The following is a 19,942-nucleotide window of genomic DNA, read 5'->3' as shown; positions in this document are numbered from 1 at the left end:
TTCCCAAGAGTGATTAGTTAACTTTAGTTTATTGATTTGTTAATAATCCAGCTTTACTTTTCACATATTGAAAACGCACCTATCTTGAGGGTTTTGTTGTTGTTGCTGTTAGACACGGTTTTATTTAGAATCGAATCACTTAATTTATAAATTAAAAGGCAGATAATTAATCATCTGAAACAATTTAACACCCAAATTCCCCCCATTTTTGGCTTCTTTTCTCCCTCCAAAAACCTCACAGGCAATCTAGATGGTGTTTTACACCATCCCATCTGGATGGTGTAAAACAAGTTCATGTTACACATATCAGTCACAGGTATGTTGCTGCTGCTCAGCCCAGTTTTGGAAGTTGTCCTCCCTCTTTGCTTGGGTGAACCCCTCCATCATCTGCAGGAATGTGGATGGCCTGCATCAATCCACGGAAAAATTATCCATCACCCAGGTGTAAATGGTCCACAAGTGACCAGCTCCCCTGCTATTTATGTCCATGAACCCTTAAGCATTTCCAATGTCCTCAAAGTCTTCCCAGCAGACCCCCTCCTAAGTTTATTCTACCTCATTGCCCAAAAGAACTTGGATGGCTTTAAAAGGAGCTGAGACAAATTCATGGAGGACGAGGCTTCTAGCTATGATGGCTTTGCAACAATACTGGAGAGACCCTGAGTCAGGCATCCCCAAACTGCGGCCCTCCAGATGTTTTGGCCTACAACTCCCATGATCCCTAGCTAGCAGAACCAGTGGTTGGGGAAGATGGGAATTGTAGTCCAAAACATCTGGAGGGCCAAAGTTTGGGGATGCCTGCCCTGAGTCATTCCCCCTCTCTCCCCCCCCCAGTCTTTCCCTCCTGGGCACTTACGGAGTCTTTATTCTGTCGAGTCTTCATTCTTTTGGGTGTAGGGTCCCCATTCTCCTTTGTCCGGGTGGATGAAAACATTAACTTTTATACTGTCCGCCACACAACTATTCCTTGGGAGACTGAGGTGTGAGCCTCAAGGGGTAACACAATCTCTGCTCTTCAGGAAAAGGGCAGGGAGAACTTTGTCCAAGGATGCTAGGCTCCCAACAATTCCTAAAACAGAGAATTTTGTTAGTGGGAAGAATTAAGAGGTCTGGAAGTGCTGTGTGTGAATAATAGCTAGACACTTGTTCATTCCTTGATTTATAGCCCTCCTTCTTTCCAAGAAGCTCAAGGTGGCGAACATACCTTTCCTCCCCATTCTATCCCCAAAGTCATCCAGTGAGCTTCGCAGCAGAGGGGGGATTTGAACCCTGGTCTCCCAGGGCCTCATCCAGCACTCTGGGGAAACCCAGCCAGATGAGTGGAATACGGTATTATTATTATTATTATTATTATTACTACTACTACTACTACTACATATTGTACCTTAACCTCAGTTCCTTTCAGTGAATCCACAGTTACAATTTAAAATATTCAACAAATTATACTAAGCATTTCAGAGCAGCAGAGAGAAATTAGTCTATGCTTTCATTTTGTTCATTTATAGACTTCCCCCAAAACTGGCAAGAACAACATAAAAATATGAAATCATTTATTGCCACAAAATACAATAAAACGTCGACACTATGACTGCTTCTTGTTTTTCCTGAATTGTTGCTCTTATTTAGCTGTTTGAACATTAACAGTGATTCCCTCTCCTTGACTGCATTCCTGTGAAGCTGGACTACAAGAAAAACCCACGGCTTCAAAAAATTTGCTCAATTCATAACTATGCTACTTATCTCCTTTAATAGAATTATGGAATATGGGTTATTTTAAGCGCCTTATAAAACAGAACTCCTACACCAAATGCACTGATAAATTATAGTCAAGAAAATGTATATTACACATTACTCCCAAAAGTAAATCAAGTCACTGGGCTTTGACCAGAAGATGCAGGCATTTATTTATTTTAATGTTACTTAACAAATTGCATATAGTTGACGACCGTTTCACATGGAGGGTCCGTTCTTGGCACCCGTATGTGTCAGTGGAGCAAGTTTCTCCTGTGCCGTTATGCCACGTGTGTTGTGACATTTTTAGTTACTTCTGGGCTTGGCGTGTGTGCTTGTGCACAATCTCACATGTTTCATCCCCCGTCTACCACTTTCACTGTAGTAAAACCACTAGGCGGTTTAAAAGAAATATTAAAAGCATCAATAAAAACATTATTATTTTTTAATTTAAAATGAACAGCAAATGAGATTAAAACACATCCATATCCCCGCGTCTGGATTTCTGCCTCTTTTCTGACTCCCCTTACCATTCTAGGACCATTGCGATCTGGTTGACATCATCCAGACATGAGCCATGTGGGGTGCCACAGCTTACATGGCTTGGGCTAACTCCAACCATGTCGGCTCATGTTAATGTTGTGGCTCACAGGCAGTGTTAGAAACTCAAAGCTAGGTGCTAAATGGCTCCTTAAACCAGGGTTACAATTGCCTAAACAGAATGTCTAGTTGCCATTTTGGGGGGCAGACGGCTTGGAAGTCATATTTTTCAGTAAAAAATTTTGGTTCCTGAAATCTGTTCTGATTGTGCAGATAAAATATCATGGATAGAATTCCAAAGGATGCGTTGCTAGTGTGTGAAAATAGGCAAGATCCTATTATTATCCACCCCCCATTGTTCAGCCGGGATACTTAGGTCCAGCTCCGAGGGCCTTCTGGCAGATCCCTCGCTGCAAGAAGTGAAATTACAAGGAACCAGGCAGAGGGCCTTCTTGGTAGTGGCGCCTGCCCTATGGAAAGCCCTCCCATCAGATGTCAAGGAAAGAAACAACTGACTTTTAGAAGATGTCTGAAAGCAGCCTTGTTTTTAATGTTTGATGTTTTATCGTGTTTTTTATATTCTGTTGGGAGCCACAGATGGGCGGGGTATAAATTATTATTATTATTATTGTTGTTGTTGTTGTTGTTGTTGTTGTTTGCTGTCTAATCAGGCCAAATGACACTTTAAATCCAGGTTACTATTGCCACAACAATGGAATATCTATTCACCACGGAGTTGGGCTACAATGTAGCCCAATGTAGCCACTACATGACCCTTGGGGTTTCCTTCCAACACTACAATTCTACAATTCTATGATCTCAACTACATTGCTTGACTGTAGCCTGCTCTTACAGCAATTCACTTGTCCCAGTATGCAGGAAGGAGAAACCAACACACATAGTGGAAATGGAAATGGCATAACTATGGACTAAGGCAGAGGTTTTTAAACTGTGGTCACCAACCTGACGGCCAGAAACATCTACATAGCCGCAATTGGACCGTCACCGGTGGCAAAATTTCCAACACTGAGCAGAACCAGTGAAGCGTTCAGAAGCTCCCTGTCACATTGCCACTTCCTTCCACGGAAAGCTGCTTCTGCGTCGTCCCCCACCCCCAAGTTTTCACTTCAAAATGGTTCTCTAATCAAAGATCCCCCCCCCTAGTTTTAAGTATAAGACGACACCCGCAACATCAGCACCATGCAGACAGAAGCCTCTTTCGTATCAGCATAACGTAAGTTTCTGTTCCTTGCTTGCAGCCTCCTCCTCATGCCTAGAAATCCCTCCCATGTCACCCATCCACCCCATGTTGTTGTTGTTGTTTTATCCCACCAGAGACGTGGGTGGCGCTGTTGTTTAAACCCCTGAGCGTCTTGGGCTTGCCGATCGGAAGGTTGGCGGTTCGAATCCCCGCAACAGAGTGAGTTCCCATTGCTCTGATTCAGCTTCTGCCAACCTAGCAGCTCAAAAACATGCCAGTGCAAGTAGATAAATAGGTACTGCTGCAGCAGGAAGGTAAACGGCGTTTCTGTGCGCTCTGGCTTCTGTCACGGTGTTTTGTTGCGGCAGAAGCAGTTTAGTCATGCTGGCCACATGGCCCGGAAAGCTGTCTGTGGACAAACGCCGGCTCCCTTGGCCTGAAAGCGAGATGAGCGCTGCAACCCCAGAGTCGCCTTTGACTGGACTTAAACGGCCAGGGGTCCTTTACCTTTATCCCACCTCTCCTCCTAGGAGCCTAGGGTGGCACACATGAGACCATTTGCAGCAAAAAATGGTCTGTAAATATGAGGAAATAAATAAACAGAAATACATATTCCTCCCCTCCCATGTTGATCCTCACAGCAACCCTGTGAGGTAGGTTAGATTGAGAGTAGCTGTGAGCTTCATAGGTAGAGATTTTAACCCTGGTGCCCCAGCTCCTAATCCAAACATGAACCAGAACACCATATAGTATAAGGGAACTTTTTCATATTACCCATATTACCCTGGTTCCCCAAGCAACATGGCCTCTCCCTCCCCTCCCTTTATGTCCTTCCCACTGTCAAAATATAGGTTTTAAGCTCTATGGAAAAGGGATTTCCCCCCCTGTTTATAGAACTATAAAAAGAGCCATGTGCCTTGAAGGAATTGTAATGACAACACTAAAGTCAGGCAGAGAAACTGCGGTTTAAAACACCTGGGAAACTTTTCCTCCATACAATTCCACAATCTTAGTTTAATTCTTATCGTTCTATGTCACAGTAACAGAATTCAGAATTGATGGGTGCTATTCCAATTCCTGCCATTTCCCTAGAAATTTTAAAGAGGAAAGTACTGTTCATTTAACCTGTATTCTTTATTATTGGGCCCATAACATTTACAGCACAGAGCAACCCAGTAGATATAGTGCATTCTCTTCTGCAAGTCCCATAGAAGTGAATGGGATACATGTTAGAATATAGTGCTGCTCTTGCACAGCTCCTGTTTGTTCCCTTTAATGCGAGATGCACAGGAGAATTTCATGAAGGAATGTGTTGAAATGCGTACATATTGCTATTCAGTGTCCTGGAGATGCACTCCAGCAAATTTGTGGGTGGGAAGGAGGTACCAATTTCTCACTTATTTCACAAAATCTATAAACCGCTTGATTGTAAGAAAAGAAAGTTAATTACAAAAAAGATAAAACATAACAATTATCAATAAGAACAATTAACTACAATAATTTAAGAATTTTGAAAAGGTAAAATAACAAGAAACAGATATGAAGAATCTGTTATTCTTCATTTAAAATCTAATGTTAGGCTGAATACCCCTACTTGGGAGTAATTTTCATTGAACACAATAGGACTTGCTTCTAAGCAAGCATCCTTAGGCATCTGCAGTAAAAAAAAAAACTAGGATCAGTTTGCATCATGCAGAGTTTTTGAGAGATGAAAATATAACAGATATTGTGGGATGCAGAACAGTTAGCAGCTCCTAGCAGTGTTTAACAGTATTCCCCTTTTCACACAGAAAACATTCACACTTAATATTTTAAAGAACAAATCTCAAAGTGGTTTACAACACATTGAAACATCAAATAAAATAATCCAGAATAAAAACAAAATCAAGCTTCAAGGGAAATATTTCAGGTCCTGCTCTTAAGTGACATTTTGCTTTCCCCAGTCATCAACTTGGCATCCAGAGATCTCCACGTGGTCACAATTGGACCTGCACCAGTCACAAAACACGCCTGGCTAATTTCAAACACTGCCAGGATGAAGTAGGGACCTCTTGATCTGCAGTCAAATGGCATACCGTGCCTCCAGACAGTCATATGGAAAACTTCCCAAAGTTGGTAGGCCAACAGACCACTTCTAACCACTGAAACATCTCCTCCTGGGTGCTAGCATTTCAAAATATGTAGGCACATCAAGGAAACCATCCTGATAGCGAAAACCAGTGCAAAACCTCCTATTACAGTGGAACCTCGGTTTATGAACACCTCGGTTTATGAATTTTCGGTTTACGAACGCCGCGGACCCATCTGGAACGGATTAATTCACTTTCCATTACAGTGGTACCTCTACTTACGAATTTAATGCGTTCCGAACACAGATTTTTAAGTCAACAAATTTTGTAAGTCGAATCCCATAGGAATGCATTGGGAGAAAAAATTCGTAAGTCGAAGCAACCCTATCTAAAAATTCATAAGTAGAAAAAATCCTATCTAAACCGCATCCAAGATGGCGGACGGAGCTCCATTTGTAAGTAGAAAAATTTGTAAGTAGAGTTATTTGTAAGTAGAGGTACCACTGTACTTTCAATGGGAAAGTTCGCTTCAGTTTATGAACGCTTCAGTTTATGAACAGACTTCCGGAACCAATTACACCCATGCTTTGGGTTAAGTACGCTTCAGGTTGAGTGCTCCGCGGACCCGTCTGGAATGGATTAATCCACTTTCCATTACTTTCAATGGGAAAGTTTGCTTCAGTTTATGAACACTTCAGTTTATGAACAGACTTCCGGAACCAATTGTTTTCATAAACCGAGGTACCACTGGAGTACAATTGGTTCTTCCCCTTTCTTCCCCTGCCATCTCCCCCAAATGCATTCTGGAGGGTCAGAAGAACCCGTAGAACAGCCTGCAGCTGGAAGTGAGGGGAGATTTTTCTGTCGGGACACCCAGAAAAGCTTGCACGGATGGAACAATCTCCTTTGTGCGGCACTGAATTCCACCCAGATAATTCCTCTCTATCATACCCTTTCGTAGCACATGTAATATGCCCATAGTGGCTTGAAACATTGCTGCCTTTTGGAGTCCCTGGGGAACATTACCTTTCTATAGGTATGTAACCAACCTGTAGTTTAGCAGAACCATGTGTGTGACCCACATTCACACACCCACGCACCCCCATAGCCTGTGGGCCACAGCTTGGGAAACCACTGGCATGCCCACAGCCAGGAATGTTGTGGCAGAAGTTCAGGGGCTGTTTGTGCATGGGCAGAGAGCATCATGTCAGTAAGAACAAGCATGTGTGAATGAGTCAACACCGATGAAACTGCACGGAGAGGTTTTGTGTCACCTCCCATTGCCTTGAAGACAATTCGGCAGAGCCGCGTTCTGTTGTGAGTTGCCCAGTGCTGGGTAATTAGGTGTCACACACAAACACGTCAATCTGCCATCAGTTACAGCCCCACACACTGCGATGACAGTGTACATGCATGCACTGTGGCAAGGAATAACGCCATGCATCTCTGAAACCTGAATTGTCACTTTGCAGCTACTGCCTTCACACCTGGTAAGGCATAAAATAAATACATATTTTACGTATTCAAATGGGGCTGCATACCTCTGCCTTCCTCAACCTTGGCGCTCCAGAGATTTGCAATGCCAACTCTCATCAGTCCCAGCAAACGCCACTGTGCTTGACTGGTGGCTAATGGGAGTTGTAGTCCAAAACATGTGGAGAGGCCCAGGCAGGGAAGGGCTTGGTTCAGGGGTCAGCAAACTTTTTCAGCAGGGGGCTAGTCCACTGTCCCTCAGACCTTGTGGGGGGCCAGACTATATTTTTTGGGGGGGAAATATGAACGAATTCCTATGCCCCACAAATAACCCAGAGATGCATTTTAAATAAAAGGACACATTCTACTCATGTAAAAAAAATGCCGATTCCCGGACCGTCCGTGGGCCGGTTTTAGAAGGCGATTGGGCCGCATTCGGCCCCCGGGCCTTAGTTTGGAGACCCCTGGCTTAGCGTGATCCTGTAGAACTGGAACAGCTGCAAAGCTGGTAGGCGTAACAAAATGTAACTCCAAATAGTGATAAGGAATACAGGGGGGAGGGGAGCACACCTTGACAGGTTCTGGGTCCCATTTATCCACTCTGCCCAAAGCAGAGCGAAAGGGCAATCTAGCATTTCACAAACTACTCTTGGTCTTACTACAGGAAAGCAATTGGACAGGTTTTTGCAGCTTCAAATGGCAAACAAAGGGGTGTGTGTGTGTGTGGAAAGAGACCCAATGCCTTTTCCAATCCATCCACCCAGGAAGACTTAGAAGGATGCTAGCAAATCCAGGCACCAACCCTGAAATCTCCAAGTGTGGTGTCTTCACACAGCCAATGGGACCCTACCACAGCCAATGGGACCCTACCCTACCACAATGTACCATAATTTACACAGCTGGGACACAGATCTTATTGAATGCAAAGAGCCAGGGAAGCTTCCGAGTCCCAAATTGCACTTGATAATGACGGAGCCACGCTTACAAACAAGGGGGCTGCTCACTTCACATCTAATGCATGTGTGCATATGTGGTGGGAGCGTATTAAAGTGCCAAAGCAATAATAATAATAATAATAATAATAATAATAATAATAATAATGTATTACTCATACTCTGACCATCTGGGTTGCCCCAGCCATTCTGGGGCAAGCATATTGAACCTTCATCCTCCCCAATCCACCCCCAGAAGTCCCTTCCCCCCCTACTGGATTCCAGTATGTACTGGAAAGGAGTCTCGCTGGAAGGGGGGGGGAAGTAGGCAGGGCAAGTGAAAATGAGCTGCAGAGAGAAAGTGAATGGAGAAGTTCAGCCTCACCTCCCATGTGACCCTTAGGTGCTCTAAATTACACTTCAGCCAATCCTCATCTTATACAAGCTTCAGGCACACCTGTGTTTAAAGACCTGCCACTGCCATTCCCAAGAAACAACGGGAGTGGCAAAGAGTAATGAAAGATGAGTGAGGTGCGGGTAAAAGCTACTCACTAAGTCACTAGCTTCCACACTCTGTTTTCTAGAAATCAAGGCTAGCACAATTTCTGAGCTCCCAAGCCAACCACAGCAGACCAGACACTAGGACCTTCCCAACCCCACCCCTGTTTTTGCGATCCCCAAAGCAAAATAATAATAATAATAATGTATTATTTATACCCCGCCCTCTGGCCGGGTTCCCCCAGCCACTCTGGGCGGCTTCCAACAAAATATTAAAATACAGAAATCCATCAGACATTAAAAGCTTCCCTGAACAGGGCTGCCTTGAGATGCCTTCTAAAGGTCTGGTAACTGTTGTTCTCTTTGACCTCTGGTGGGAGGGCGTTCCACAGGGTGGGTGCCACTACCGAGAAGGCCCTCTGCCTGGTTCCCTGTAACTTGGCTTCTCGTAGCGAGGGAACTGCCAGAAGGCCCTCGGCGCTGGACCTCAGTGTCCGGGCAGAACGATGGGGGAGGAGACGCTCCTTCAGGTATACTGGACCGAGGCCGTTTAGGGCATCCAAGCAATCCAAGAATCTAAGCAGCAGCAGCAGCAACAACAACAACAACAACAAAAAGTTTCTCAACTTGGTGGGCTCCCATACATGGCTGGTTGGCTGTGTTCTGCTTGGTGGATTGCCAGTTGTGCAGGCCTGATATAAATTAAACTGAAAACCAATGTTATGTTTGGGTCTTTGGAGAAGAAGTGGCTGAACCAAGGGATTCTGGGTCTTTCTGACACCCAGGTTTCTGAGGTTTTTTTGGGGGGGTCCCTTTAGTGAAGGCCCTCGATTCCTGCAATCCATTCTGTGCCCGTCACCCAAGAAATGGACTAATAAAGTATAATGGACACAACTCAAAGAACAGCCTGTCCGACACAGGCTGCAGAAGTCCTGTCAGTTTAACTGGCCCAAACTGGCCACATTCTGACAAGTCATTTTGTACATTCACACAGACACAAATAACTAAGAGCAGCTGCCACGCTTCTGTTTCCCTTCTGGAAGTCTACCATTAAAATGGAGTTTCAAGCACGCTCTATGCAAGCATCCCCAAACTTCGGCCCTCCAGATGTTCTGGACTACAGTTCCCATCTTCCCCAACCACTGGTTCTGTTAGCTAGGGATCATGGGAGTTGTAGGCCAAAACATCTGGAGGGCTGCAGTTTGGGGAATGCCTGCTCTATAGCAGTACAGTAGTAGCCAATGTGGCTTCCTCCACATTCTGTTGGACTCAACTCCCATCAGCCCCAGCCAGCGTGACCAGGGATGATAGGAGTTGTAGTCCATCATCAACTTAGCAATATCACATTTGCCACCCTTGTTCTACGGCAAATCACAGGTTTGTGAAAAGGCAAAACTAAATAAAAGGGACTCTACATCCACAGGAAAACATATTCTCCCTCTCTCAGCTGTGTTCCTTTCCCTGCCTTTTCTTCAAGCTCGGTGACCAATATGAACCTTACCCTGTGTGTTCATATCTTTAGGGGAGAGATTCTGTTCCGATTTCTATTGCCTTATCCTTTCTTAATTTTAAAATGTTTCCTTTAAACTTCTCAAAACATATTTCAGACAAGTTGGGGGTCCCAATTTCCACTCACGCTGCGAAGCTCACGGGTTAAACTTGGGAAAGTAATGAAGTCTGCCTCCCAGGGTTCTTCCCTGAGCACCTTGAAGGAAGGGATTAAATATCATAAATGCAATGAACGAATTAAATAAATAAATAAAATATATCACAACTGTTGTTGTTTTTTCCTTGTCTAATGTATAGGTTGTGTGCCACATTCTTTTTATAATAGTTTTATGAGATCGTTGTTAATTTTAAAAGCTGTGACTTTGAACGTTTCCTTGTGAGATGTCTTGAGGGTTCCACTGGGACTATAAGGCGGGATAAAAATGTTAATAATTCTAAAAATGCCATTATGGTGCTACTTTCCTTCAAAGGGGGGCACATTATTTTACATTTCAGCATCGTAAACGCTGCTCGGCAGCTAGAAGATCTCCTCCCCATTCCTTCCCTAACTATCAGAAGTAAAATGAAAGGAAATGTGGATAAATCCAAGACACACCTTTGGACTGAGAGTCATCACTGAAGTTAACAGGCTGACAGGACATAACATTATTTTTATTTAAAATAAGAAGAAGTTTCACAATGATATTACAATGTGTTTTTCTACCACTGGTCTCAGTTGCGGGGTGAAGAGATAGGCAAATCCAGTGAAATCTATTTCCAATTCAATTTCTGTGGAACCCCTTTTCCACAAAGAAATGGGGTTACTAGAATGCAGTAAGGACCAACCACAAACGTACTGTATATTGTTCTGAAATGGCAAGATAATAATGGCCAAGCCCAATGGCAGCTCAGCCTTCTGCATGGGCATCGGTTAAGCCAGAGGTAGGCAAATTAAGGCTCCATCTTCTCTGGAGCTGTTTACCCCCCACCCCCACCCCCCGGAACAATGCAAAAAGTCCTGATACGGTGGCAAATAAATCCTGATATGGGCCATCGATCTTATACAGATTACACCTGAACTGTCCCATTGGCATAATTATTTGAATATCCACAATACATGGAGTCAGGCCGTTGATCTATTGCATCAAGCCATGAAGCTACTGAGCTCAGTAACACTATCAATGGCTATTTAAGGTCTCTAGATGCTTTACAATGGAGGTGACAGTGACTGAATCTGAGGCCTTGTATATAACAAAGCAATGTTTTGCTTCAAATCCATCACTTCTGCTCGCTAATAGAAACATAGGAAGCTGTCTTGTACAAAGTCAAGCCAACAGTCCATCTAGGTTATTACTGTCTACACTCTGGGATTTGACAGGATTTTTTCCCCCTAGCATTACCTGGAGATTGAAAATACAGTAGGTACTTCTGCATCTCTGCCGCTGAGTCCTTCCCCTAATACAGCCTAGAACAGTGTTTCCCAACCTTGTGCCTCCATATGTTTTGGGACTACAACTCGCATCATCCCTAGCTAGCAAGACCAGTGGTCAGGAATGATGGGAATTGTAGTCTGAAAACAGCTGGAGGCACAAGGTTGGGAAACACTGGCCTTGAAAACATAACAGTGACTCCACTGATAAGACGTTCCCCAGTATTATTAAAAACAAAGCAGATTACGGCCAGGCCAAATGAGGCCCATCTTTTAAAAACTACTACGTAGATATCAAGCGATGCTCATTGTCATCTCTCCACAGAAGCATTCCTGGTAGAGCAATTCAGCCAGGGAAACTATCCAGTGTCAGGAGACAGGGAAAGATGAAATATCCGCTATGTATATCCATGGAGCTCCTGAGTTGGAATGAATCTAGTGAGTCATCTTGCCTAACCCTAAGGTTGCATTCCCACGTATCCAACTGATGGGTATTTTTTTCTTGAAACAACTCCAACCACAGCACCAAAACATCTAGAGAGAGATCTCTCTGGCCATTTCCTGTTTTCCTGTGATTCCTTCCTATTTCCACCATTCCATCCCCACTCCCATGTTCCCTAAAATGATTCCATGACATTACTGCAAGGATGGGATAGCAATAACAACAAGAAGAAGATATAAGGAGGAATAGGGAATAAGGGGAAACCATTTTTCCTAGTGCCCACTAACCCACCCACCCACCCATACATACATACATATACACAATATTTCATACATATATTGTACACACAGAGACATCAGCAAAAGAAAAAGCAGGAGAGAGTAGTGTTAGAAAAAAGCACACCAACTGACAAGATACTATAACTTAGTAGAAGATATGCCTCTCCAAGCCATGGAGGTCAAGACTGGTCCTATTTTGCATGGCATTTGAAGCAGCTCAGGGGACCCAGAATGGGAGAGGGGGAGAGAAAAAGACTCCCAGAGTAGCCCCATAGAAATAATTGGACATGACCAACTCAGACTCATTTATTTCAATGGATTGGAACCTTGACTGTTTTCTGGACTATATGGACTAAGAAAAGTGGGAGGTCTCTTCTTTGCAGTCTTGTGGATGTATCTGTAGAACTGGAGAAGAAACACCTAGAGCAGTAGCTTCCATCTTGCCTACTGATCTAAGTGCTCTCGCTCCCCCCGCCCCCCAGGTACTGAGCCAGGAAGCCTAATGTTCAAATATTGCCTCATCTTGGAATTCACTAGGTAGCCTTAGGCACCTCATCCTTCACCTCCCATCTCCAATTTGAAAAGCAAGAAAAGCGGCCTGCTTTGCTGGGCTGTTGTCTGTGAAGCGCTATAGCACCTCAGAACTGTTAAGTATTATTACAGAGTTGAGAAGGCACCTCCTATCACCGGGCTCTCTCGCTAGGTGGATGACATACTGGGGGTTGGCTCTGGAGAGAAGCAGCATCTCCTTAATGTTCTACTGGATTGCGGCCTTTCAGGGTGCCTGTTCTACGAAACGTGAAACCTTCTTCCAAGAGGAGAGATTGAGAAGTCGTCCTGCTGTCACTTAAAAGACTGAAAAGAAGCCACCTTCCGCGGGAAAGACTACGGCTTGGGAGGTGTTGTGGTCTCGCCTGTCCATCCCAGTCTCCATTCATTTGCACAAATAAGCGAAATGCGCGGTATGGTTTTTACAAGACCCATCTACTCCATGGAGGTTGTGAAGCACCAGACCTTGCCCTTCATAAGAGGCACCCTCCTTGTCACCCCCCACCCACGAGTAGCGCTACTAGACTATAACTCTCCAGAAGGACACACTGGAATGTCAGGCTCCTGGCTCTCTGGCTGGGCTGCAGGAATCTGTTCTAGTGGAGCTTCCAGATATTGGGGGGGGGGTGTCTCCTATGGCAGAATGCAGCTTGGGTGAAAGGGTAGAATTAAGCTTGGGGGGCAGATGGATGTTCTCTTTGGGGTTCTCCTTGAGGTTCTGCAGCATCAATGGGTTACTCTGCCCGGGGTTCCAGTAGGCGTCTTCTACTGTCAGGCCCCAAGGATCCGGCGTAGGGAGTGGACTTGTTCCACGGGGCTCCACCGTGGAGTTGGCCGGCCCAGCTCTGCTTCGGGGAGGCGTTTCTTAGGGGCTCCCTAAAAGATCTCTTCCGCAGAGCCAGCGCTCATATGGGGGACGGGAGTCGCCAAGAGCCTGGGCAGTGGTGTTTGTTTGTGCGCGCTCGGGTGCCTTTTAAACCACGACCTCCCGGGCGAGGGTGGGTGGGTGGGGGTACATTCTCTCCTGCGCGTGGGGCTCCTGTAGCCCGATCCCTCCTGCTTTCTGACAACCCCCTTCCCTACTTCGCGCCCACCAGCGCCTCCTCCTCCTCCTCCCTGCAACCATCCTCCTCTACAGAGAGAGAATGAGAAGAGATGGCCAGGCGCCCGCCAGACCGCTCGCCCGCCGTCCCACCTCCCTCGCCCCAGAACGCACGATCGGTGTAGAATGGATGCCGAGCAGATGAGAGAGACGGGGCTCCCGGGTTCCTCGCACTTACCGGGCTCCGGCAGTGAGGTCGAATGAAGGGGGGAACGAAGGAGAAGGAGGCGCAGGAGAGGCTCGGAGAGCCAGCTGTAGCAGCGGCGGCGGCAGCTGCACAACTCCGTCTTCCCCTCCCTCCCTCCTCCTTCCTCTTCCTTTTTCTCCCCGGGACTTCAAAGATGGGGGAGCGGGAAAACAGGATGCCCCCCCCCACCCCGCGCGCCGTACCTCCAGCCTCCGAGTGGCGTCTGTCGGCGGCGCCCCCCCCCCGCCTCCGGGTTCAGGCGCCGCCGCCCGTGCCTGCGCGCTCGCCCATCGCAGCGCCCGCCCGCCGCCTGCCGCCTTGGCCACCTCCCATTTCTGAAGAACCCAGTACGCACAAGCAGCCCCCTCCCCCCTCTCTCTCTCCCTCCCTCTCCCCCACCCCTCTCTTTCCAACAACACCCTCTCCCTCTCCGCGCAAGAGCGCATCGATTGCACCCGCCGCTCGCCAGCAGGGGAAAAAAAGCTGTTTGCGCCTTAAAGCAAAACGATGGCGAGGGCGCAGGAGTCGGGACATGTTATATAACGCTTTTTAAAAGGCGAGGCGGTGGGGCTGGAGGGGGAAGGGGTTTGTGTGAGCAAAGGCGAGATCGCGGGAGAGAAATGGAGGCGGACGGGTGAAGGGGGACTGGGTGATGGGGTGCCCAAGGATACGAGGCCTCCTCTCAGGCCTTCGCTCCCCATTGCGCGCAGTGTTGACCGACACAGGGGTGCCAACTTGGGGGGGAAAAAGATTTTTTTGGGGGGGGACTCAGGTAAGTCCCGCCCCACACAATCGATCACATGACACGGCGCGCGCACACTATTTGGATGGCAATAGCCATCAACTTTGGGGGGGGGCAGCCCCCTTCAATATTTTATTGGGGTTGGGTGAAGGTACCTCGGCCCCTATGGACCCACACGTTTTTGGCGCTGCATACTGTGCCAGAGTGGGTGGGTGTCGCATTGAGGCTACCCATCTCCGTGAAAGTTTCATTGGGGAGGAATTCCCACTGGGCAGCAGAGCGTCTGCTGCCAAGGCTCTGCAAGATGTCTATATAGGATCGGGGCTGCGTAAAGCTCGCGAGCGGCACCTTTCCGCTTTTCACGGACGGCTCCACCTCTCTCTTCCTTCCAGAGCACACCGTACGTGCAAATTTGGGAGGATGGGGGTGTAGTGGTGGTTTCAAGGGAGACCCCTTAAAATGAGAACGAGGAGGGAGTTCGGAAGAGAACGACAAAATGGGGAAGAATATTAATCTGTCTCCGGCTACAGACGTTCCGAAATGGCTGTGGTTAGAGTTGAGGTCCTCCTGGCTGCCTCCCCCTCCTTCCCAAGCCCCCTGCCCCCAACGCTCCCCCCCTCCTTTCTCTTCCCAGCTTTCCTGCCATTTCTCCTCCCCTCTCAATCCCCAGTACAAAGGAATGGGAGATGCCTGGAGCTTTTTTTGGCAAGGCAAGACTCAGGAGCAACAGAATCTAGGAGGCGGGGGAAAGGAAGGAAGAGACGGCTCGGATCCCGTAGGAACTGGATTCCGAGCAAACAGTGTGCTCTAGGAAAAGGCAAGGACGAGGGAAGGAGCCTCTGTAGAAGTAGTGGTGGCTGGCACCACGGAGGAGGTGGGCACGCAGCGTGAGGTGTAATAAACTGAGCCAATTCAAGGATGCATTCAGACGTGCCACTAGTGCCTCTGATCCCCACCCTAAGATTTGACAGTTCTTGTCATCTTGTTAAAGCATTTTGGACATTTGAGGTTGCCAGCTATGGGAGCTTACTGTTTTGCTGTCCTGGGTGAAAATTAAATTGAATCACTTCTTTCTCAAAGAGCTTTCAGGAGTGCGGCCCTTTTTCCACGCAACCAAATGGAGCCTGAAGGAAAAGGGCTGCAACCAGCAAGACCTTTGGGTGGGGGGGAGCACAACCATCCCCTCTTGGGACAACAGGGACACTGGTAGGGAGGAATTGCGCTTTCCTTCAAATATTTACCCAATTGCACTCTTAGGGACTCCACTCTGGATTTGTGTGGGGTTAAGCCAGGCTTCCTCTACCTCGGCCCTCCAGATGTTTTGGGCCTACAACTCCCATGATCCCTAGCTAGCAGAACCAGTGGTAAGGGATGATGGGAATTGTAGTCTCAAAACATCTGGAGGGCCGAGGTTGATGAAGCCCGTCATTGAGCATTGGACCCACTATTGGTCTTGTCTGCTAAATCCACCAGAGCCTGTCTTTGCATGCAAGGGAAGGGTTTGAGATCCATCAGCTAACCTCACCTGGTTTAGCTGGCCAGTTGAAGTTGTTTTCCGGGGTGTGGCCACTGTTGCATGCTGACAGCTCCTAGGAGCCACAGGTGCAGGGCCGTCTTAAGCGTATCTGGCGCCCTGGCACGCAGATCCCTCTGACGCCCCCCGCCCCGTTTTCCAGCGCGGCTGTCTGTCTGGCGGGCGCCGCGCGCAGCATGGCTGCCACAGGCACAACAGCGCGGCGCCCCCCTGGTGGCCCGCATTGCGCCACCCAGCCTTGCCTTAGAGCCGGCCCTGCACAGGTGAGAGCTGAGTGCAGGGTGGGACCAAAGGTGGACAAACAAACAACCAGGAAGAGCACAGTGTGTCCTCCATCAGAGGTACTACCCCTCCCCTAACACACAACTCCCATTATCCCTAATCAACGAACATGCCAGCAGAGGCTAATGGGAGTTGTCGTCCAACAAAATCTGGATGGCCACATGCTGGCAACCCCAGATCTAAATAAGAAATAATAATAATTGTTGTTGTTGTTTAGTCGTGTCCGACTCTTCGTGACCCCATGGACCAGAGCACGCCAGGCACTCCTGTCTTCCACTGCCTCCCGCAGTTTGGTCAAACTCATGTTGGTGGCTTCGAGAACACTGTCCAACCATCTCGTCCTCTGTCGTCCCCCTCTCCTAGTGCCCTCCATCTTTCCCAACATCAGGGTCTTTTCCAGGGAGTCTTCTCTTCTCATGAGGTGGCCAAAGTATTGGAGCCTCAGCTTCACGATCTGTCCTTCCAGAGAGCACTCAGGGCTGATTTCCTTAAGAATGGATAGGTTTGATCTTCTTGCAGTCCATGGGACTCTCAAGAGTCTCCTCCAGCACCATAATTCAAAAGCATCAATTCTTCGGCGATCAGCCGTCTTTATGGTCCAGCTCTCACTTCCATACATCACTACTGGGAAAACCATAGCTTTAACTATACGGACCTTTGTCGGCAAGGTGATGTCTCTGCTTTTTAAGATGCTGTCTAGGTTTGTCATTGCTTTTCTCCCAAGAAGCAGGCGTCTTTTAATTTCGTGACTGCTGTCACCATCTGCAGTGATCATGGAACCCAAGAAAGTAAAATCTCTCACTGCCTCAATTTCTTTTCTTTTTTAAAAAATAATTTTTATTGAATTTTTATACAAACAAGACAAACGAAACATACAATATAAATTCTGTCCCTTCAAATACCCCCCACCCACGAGTCCACCTCTGCCACCAGTGACACCCGCCGGTGTTGAGAATCAAAGGGGTCCATTATAAGGCTGGGTTTGACCTCCCCCTCCCCCCTCCCCCCTCATCCCCCCCCTGCCACTGAGAGGACAGGGACGGAGGGGTTCTGTGGGTTGGTTTCCCGTCAGCTGCTCCTTTAAACACAATACACATAAAAATTACAACCAAAAAGAAAAAAGAAAAAGAAAAAACAAATAAAAATTTAAAAATTCCCCATTCTAATTTTCTTCACATTATAATTATGACTTCCTCAGATCTCATCTTCCTGGTTTTCCTAACTTCTCTAATTAATTATGGCGGGTTTTCTATTCCAGTTCCAAATCTTATCCTTATAATATTGACTTATTCCTCCTCCTCCTTCATGCTGCCCCCCCACAAGTCCCCTCCTGCCACAAGAGGAACCTGCAAGGCGCAGCACTTCAAAGGTTCCATTTTTGTGTCTGGGCTTCCCTCCACCCCCCCTCTCCACCCCCCAGAGCACCCTCTGCCACCAGGCGCTTCTGAGCAAAGAGAGGGGGGAAGGCGGCCCTCCATCCAGACACTTATCTAAACATAAACATGTTAATGCAAATCCAAAAATTGTTTCCCAAGCCATTCTTCTACCCCCCTCCAGAAAGCTAAATTTTTATATCTATTCACTCTCCTTTCTCCTCCCACTGTCCCTTCCCCCCCTTGAATCAGCAGTCCTTTATCAAGCCAAGATTTCAGAAACCGTTAATCAATCACCAAAATGCTTTTTAACTAAAATTTTTTACCCCACACCCATTCTTTCCCATTTCCCTATCCAGGCCTCTGTTCCCCCCTCCTTCTGCTTTTCGTTTCCCTCAATCGCCCATGCCCAATTTTTAGTCCCTCCAAGAGCCTTCTTTTCTTCAGTCTTTAAATCATTTTGTTGTTCTTAACAGCTGTCTTTTTCCTTTTCAAGTCCTTGTTGTTCTTTCTCCAGGTCACTTTTTTTTATATAATCCACCTCAGTTTTTGCAAAGTCCACTTCTTGTTCATTACTCTCAGGTAAACTTTCCACATTGTCCTCTAAGTCCTGATCTTGAACCAAAGTCTCTGAACATGTTGAGCTGGAGTATTGCAGTGTCCTGTGAATGTCCTTCAAAATCTCTAGATAGTTCAGAACTGTCTCTTGGAAGCTTGGTGAATACATTGTTTTCATTCCTTCTAACCACAGACTGGCAGAAGATTAGGAGGCAGAGCACACTGGAAATTTCCATTTACTCACGCTTTCCTCCATCTTGCCTGTTCTTTGCATTGTCTTTAACTTTCAACAATAGGTCCTCTCTTAATTCCAAATACTTCTCTTTTAATATGATCTTGCAGCCAATTAAACTTTCAACAATTTTTTATAAATTTCCTCGTCTTTTAACAATTTTGACAGCTTTGACAGCTGTCAAATGAATTCTTCCCTTTATACAATTACTGTTCCTCGGGGGGTAGCGGCACCGGGATTTGTAAAGGGATACAAAGTCTCTGTTTCTTTCAGGTACTAAAAACAAAGTGTCTTTTTTGGCTTTGGAATGTTTAATGCGCCTCTTAATTGACCATTAGGAAGAGATTGACTCCCGTTTTTGGATCTCTCCTATTTTCCCCGATTGTTAATTTTAGAATCCACAAGTCCAAATGAAGATTCAACTTACTTTGTAGAAATCCTTTCTTTTCTTGGGAGAATCTGCCGCTGCCCGGTAGAAGACTCGGGGCTTCGCAATTACGGAGGCAACGATGTCGTCCAAAATGGCTCCCGCGACTCCACTCCGCTGGCTCTCGGAGACTCTACTGGGTCTCCGGGCAGCGGAGGAATCGCCAAAAACGGAGCCTGCCGGACTTTCAGCCCTCGGGACGCTCTACCCGAGGTTCTCACGGGGAATCCGCGCGCCCCGTGGAATTCCCCCCCCCTCCGCGACTGCGGAGCTCGCAGTCCCTGCGTCTTCTTTCTCCGGCGCGGCAGACCGGAAGTCTCACTGCCTCCATTTCTTCCCCTTCTATTTGCCGGGAGGTGATGGGACCAGTGGCCATGATCTTGGTTTTTTTGATGTTGAGCTTCAGACCATATTTTGTGTTCTCCTCTTTCACCCTCATTAAAAGGTTCTTTAATTCCTCCTCACTTTCTGCCATCAAGGTTGTGTCATCTGCATATCTAAGGTTGTTGATATTTCTTCCGGCAATCTTAATTCCGGCTTGGGATTTATCTAGTACAGCCTTTCGCATGATGAATTCTGCATATAAGTTAAATAAGCAGAGAGAGACAATGAAGAAGAAGAAGAAGAAGAAGAAGAAGAAGAAGAAGAAGAAGAAGAAGAAGAAGAAGAAGAAGAAGAAGAAGAAGTTTAATTTTGCTTAATTTTAGAATGGTACAAAATACACAGGTGTTATGCCACTCATCTCTACCAAAGTTGCATGGCGGCAGGTCCAAGAGGTAGCCATGAAACTCATTCAGTCATATTCTACCTGGTAGTCACACAAAAAGTGATAACAGGGAGAAAGTCAGCATTTCTCCAGGAACTGCATGTTAATG

At 46.7% G+C, this 19,942-nt stretch overlaps 1 protein-coding gene across 3 annotated transcripts in view; it reads right to left on the bottom strand.

Moving 5' to 3' along the window:
• Window positions 1–14,239, bottom strand: part of ATN1 (atrophin 1) — a 29,397-nt gene extending 15,158 nt beyond the window's left edge. Inside the window, exons 1-2 of one of the 3 annotated variants that reach the window (XM_060268680.1) lie at window positions 14,123–14,239; window positions 857–1,069 (exon numbers count right to left, since the gene is read on the bottom strand). In XM_060268680.1, coding sequence (XP_060124663.1) covers window positions 857–934 — 78 coding nt within the window. In that variant the 5' untranslated portion in view covers window positions 935–1,069; window positions 14,123–14,239. The other 2 variants (XM_060268679.1, XM_060268681.1) reach the window with 2 other exon arrangements.
• Between the last annotated feature and the right edge of the window lie 5,703 nt (window positions 14,240–19,942).

This window comes from Zootoca vivipara, chromosome 16 (genome assembly GCF_963506605.1).
Source record: "Zootoca vivipara chromosome 16, rZooViv1.1, whole genome shotgun sequence".
Classification (NCBI taxonomy): domain Eukaryota; kingdom Metazoa; phylum Chordata; class Lepidosauria; order Squamata; family Lacertidae; genus Zootoca; species Zootoca vivipara.
This window is presented reverse-complemented; position numbering and strand designations above follow the sequence as displayed.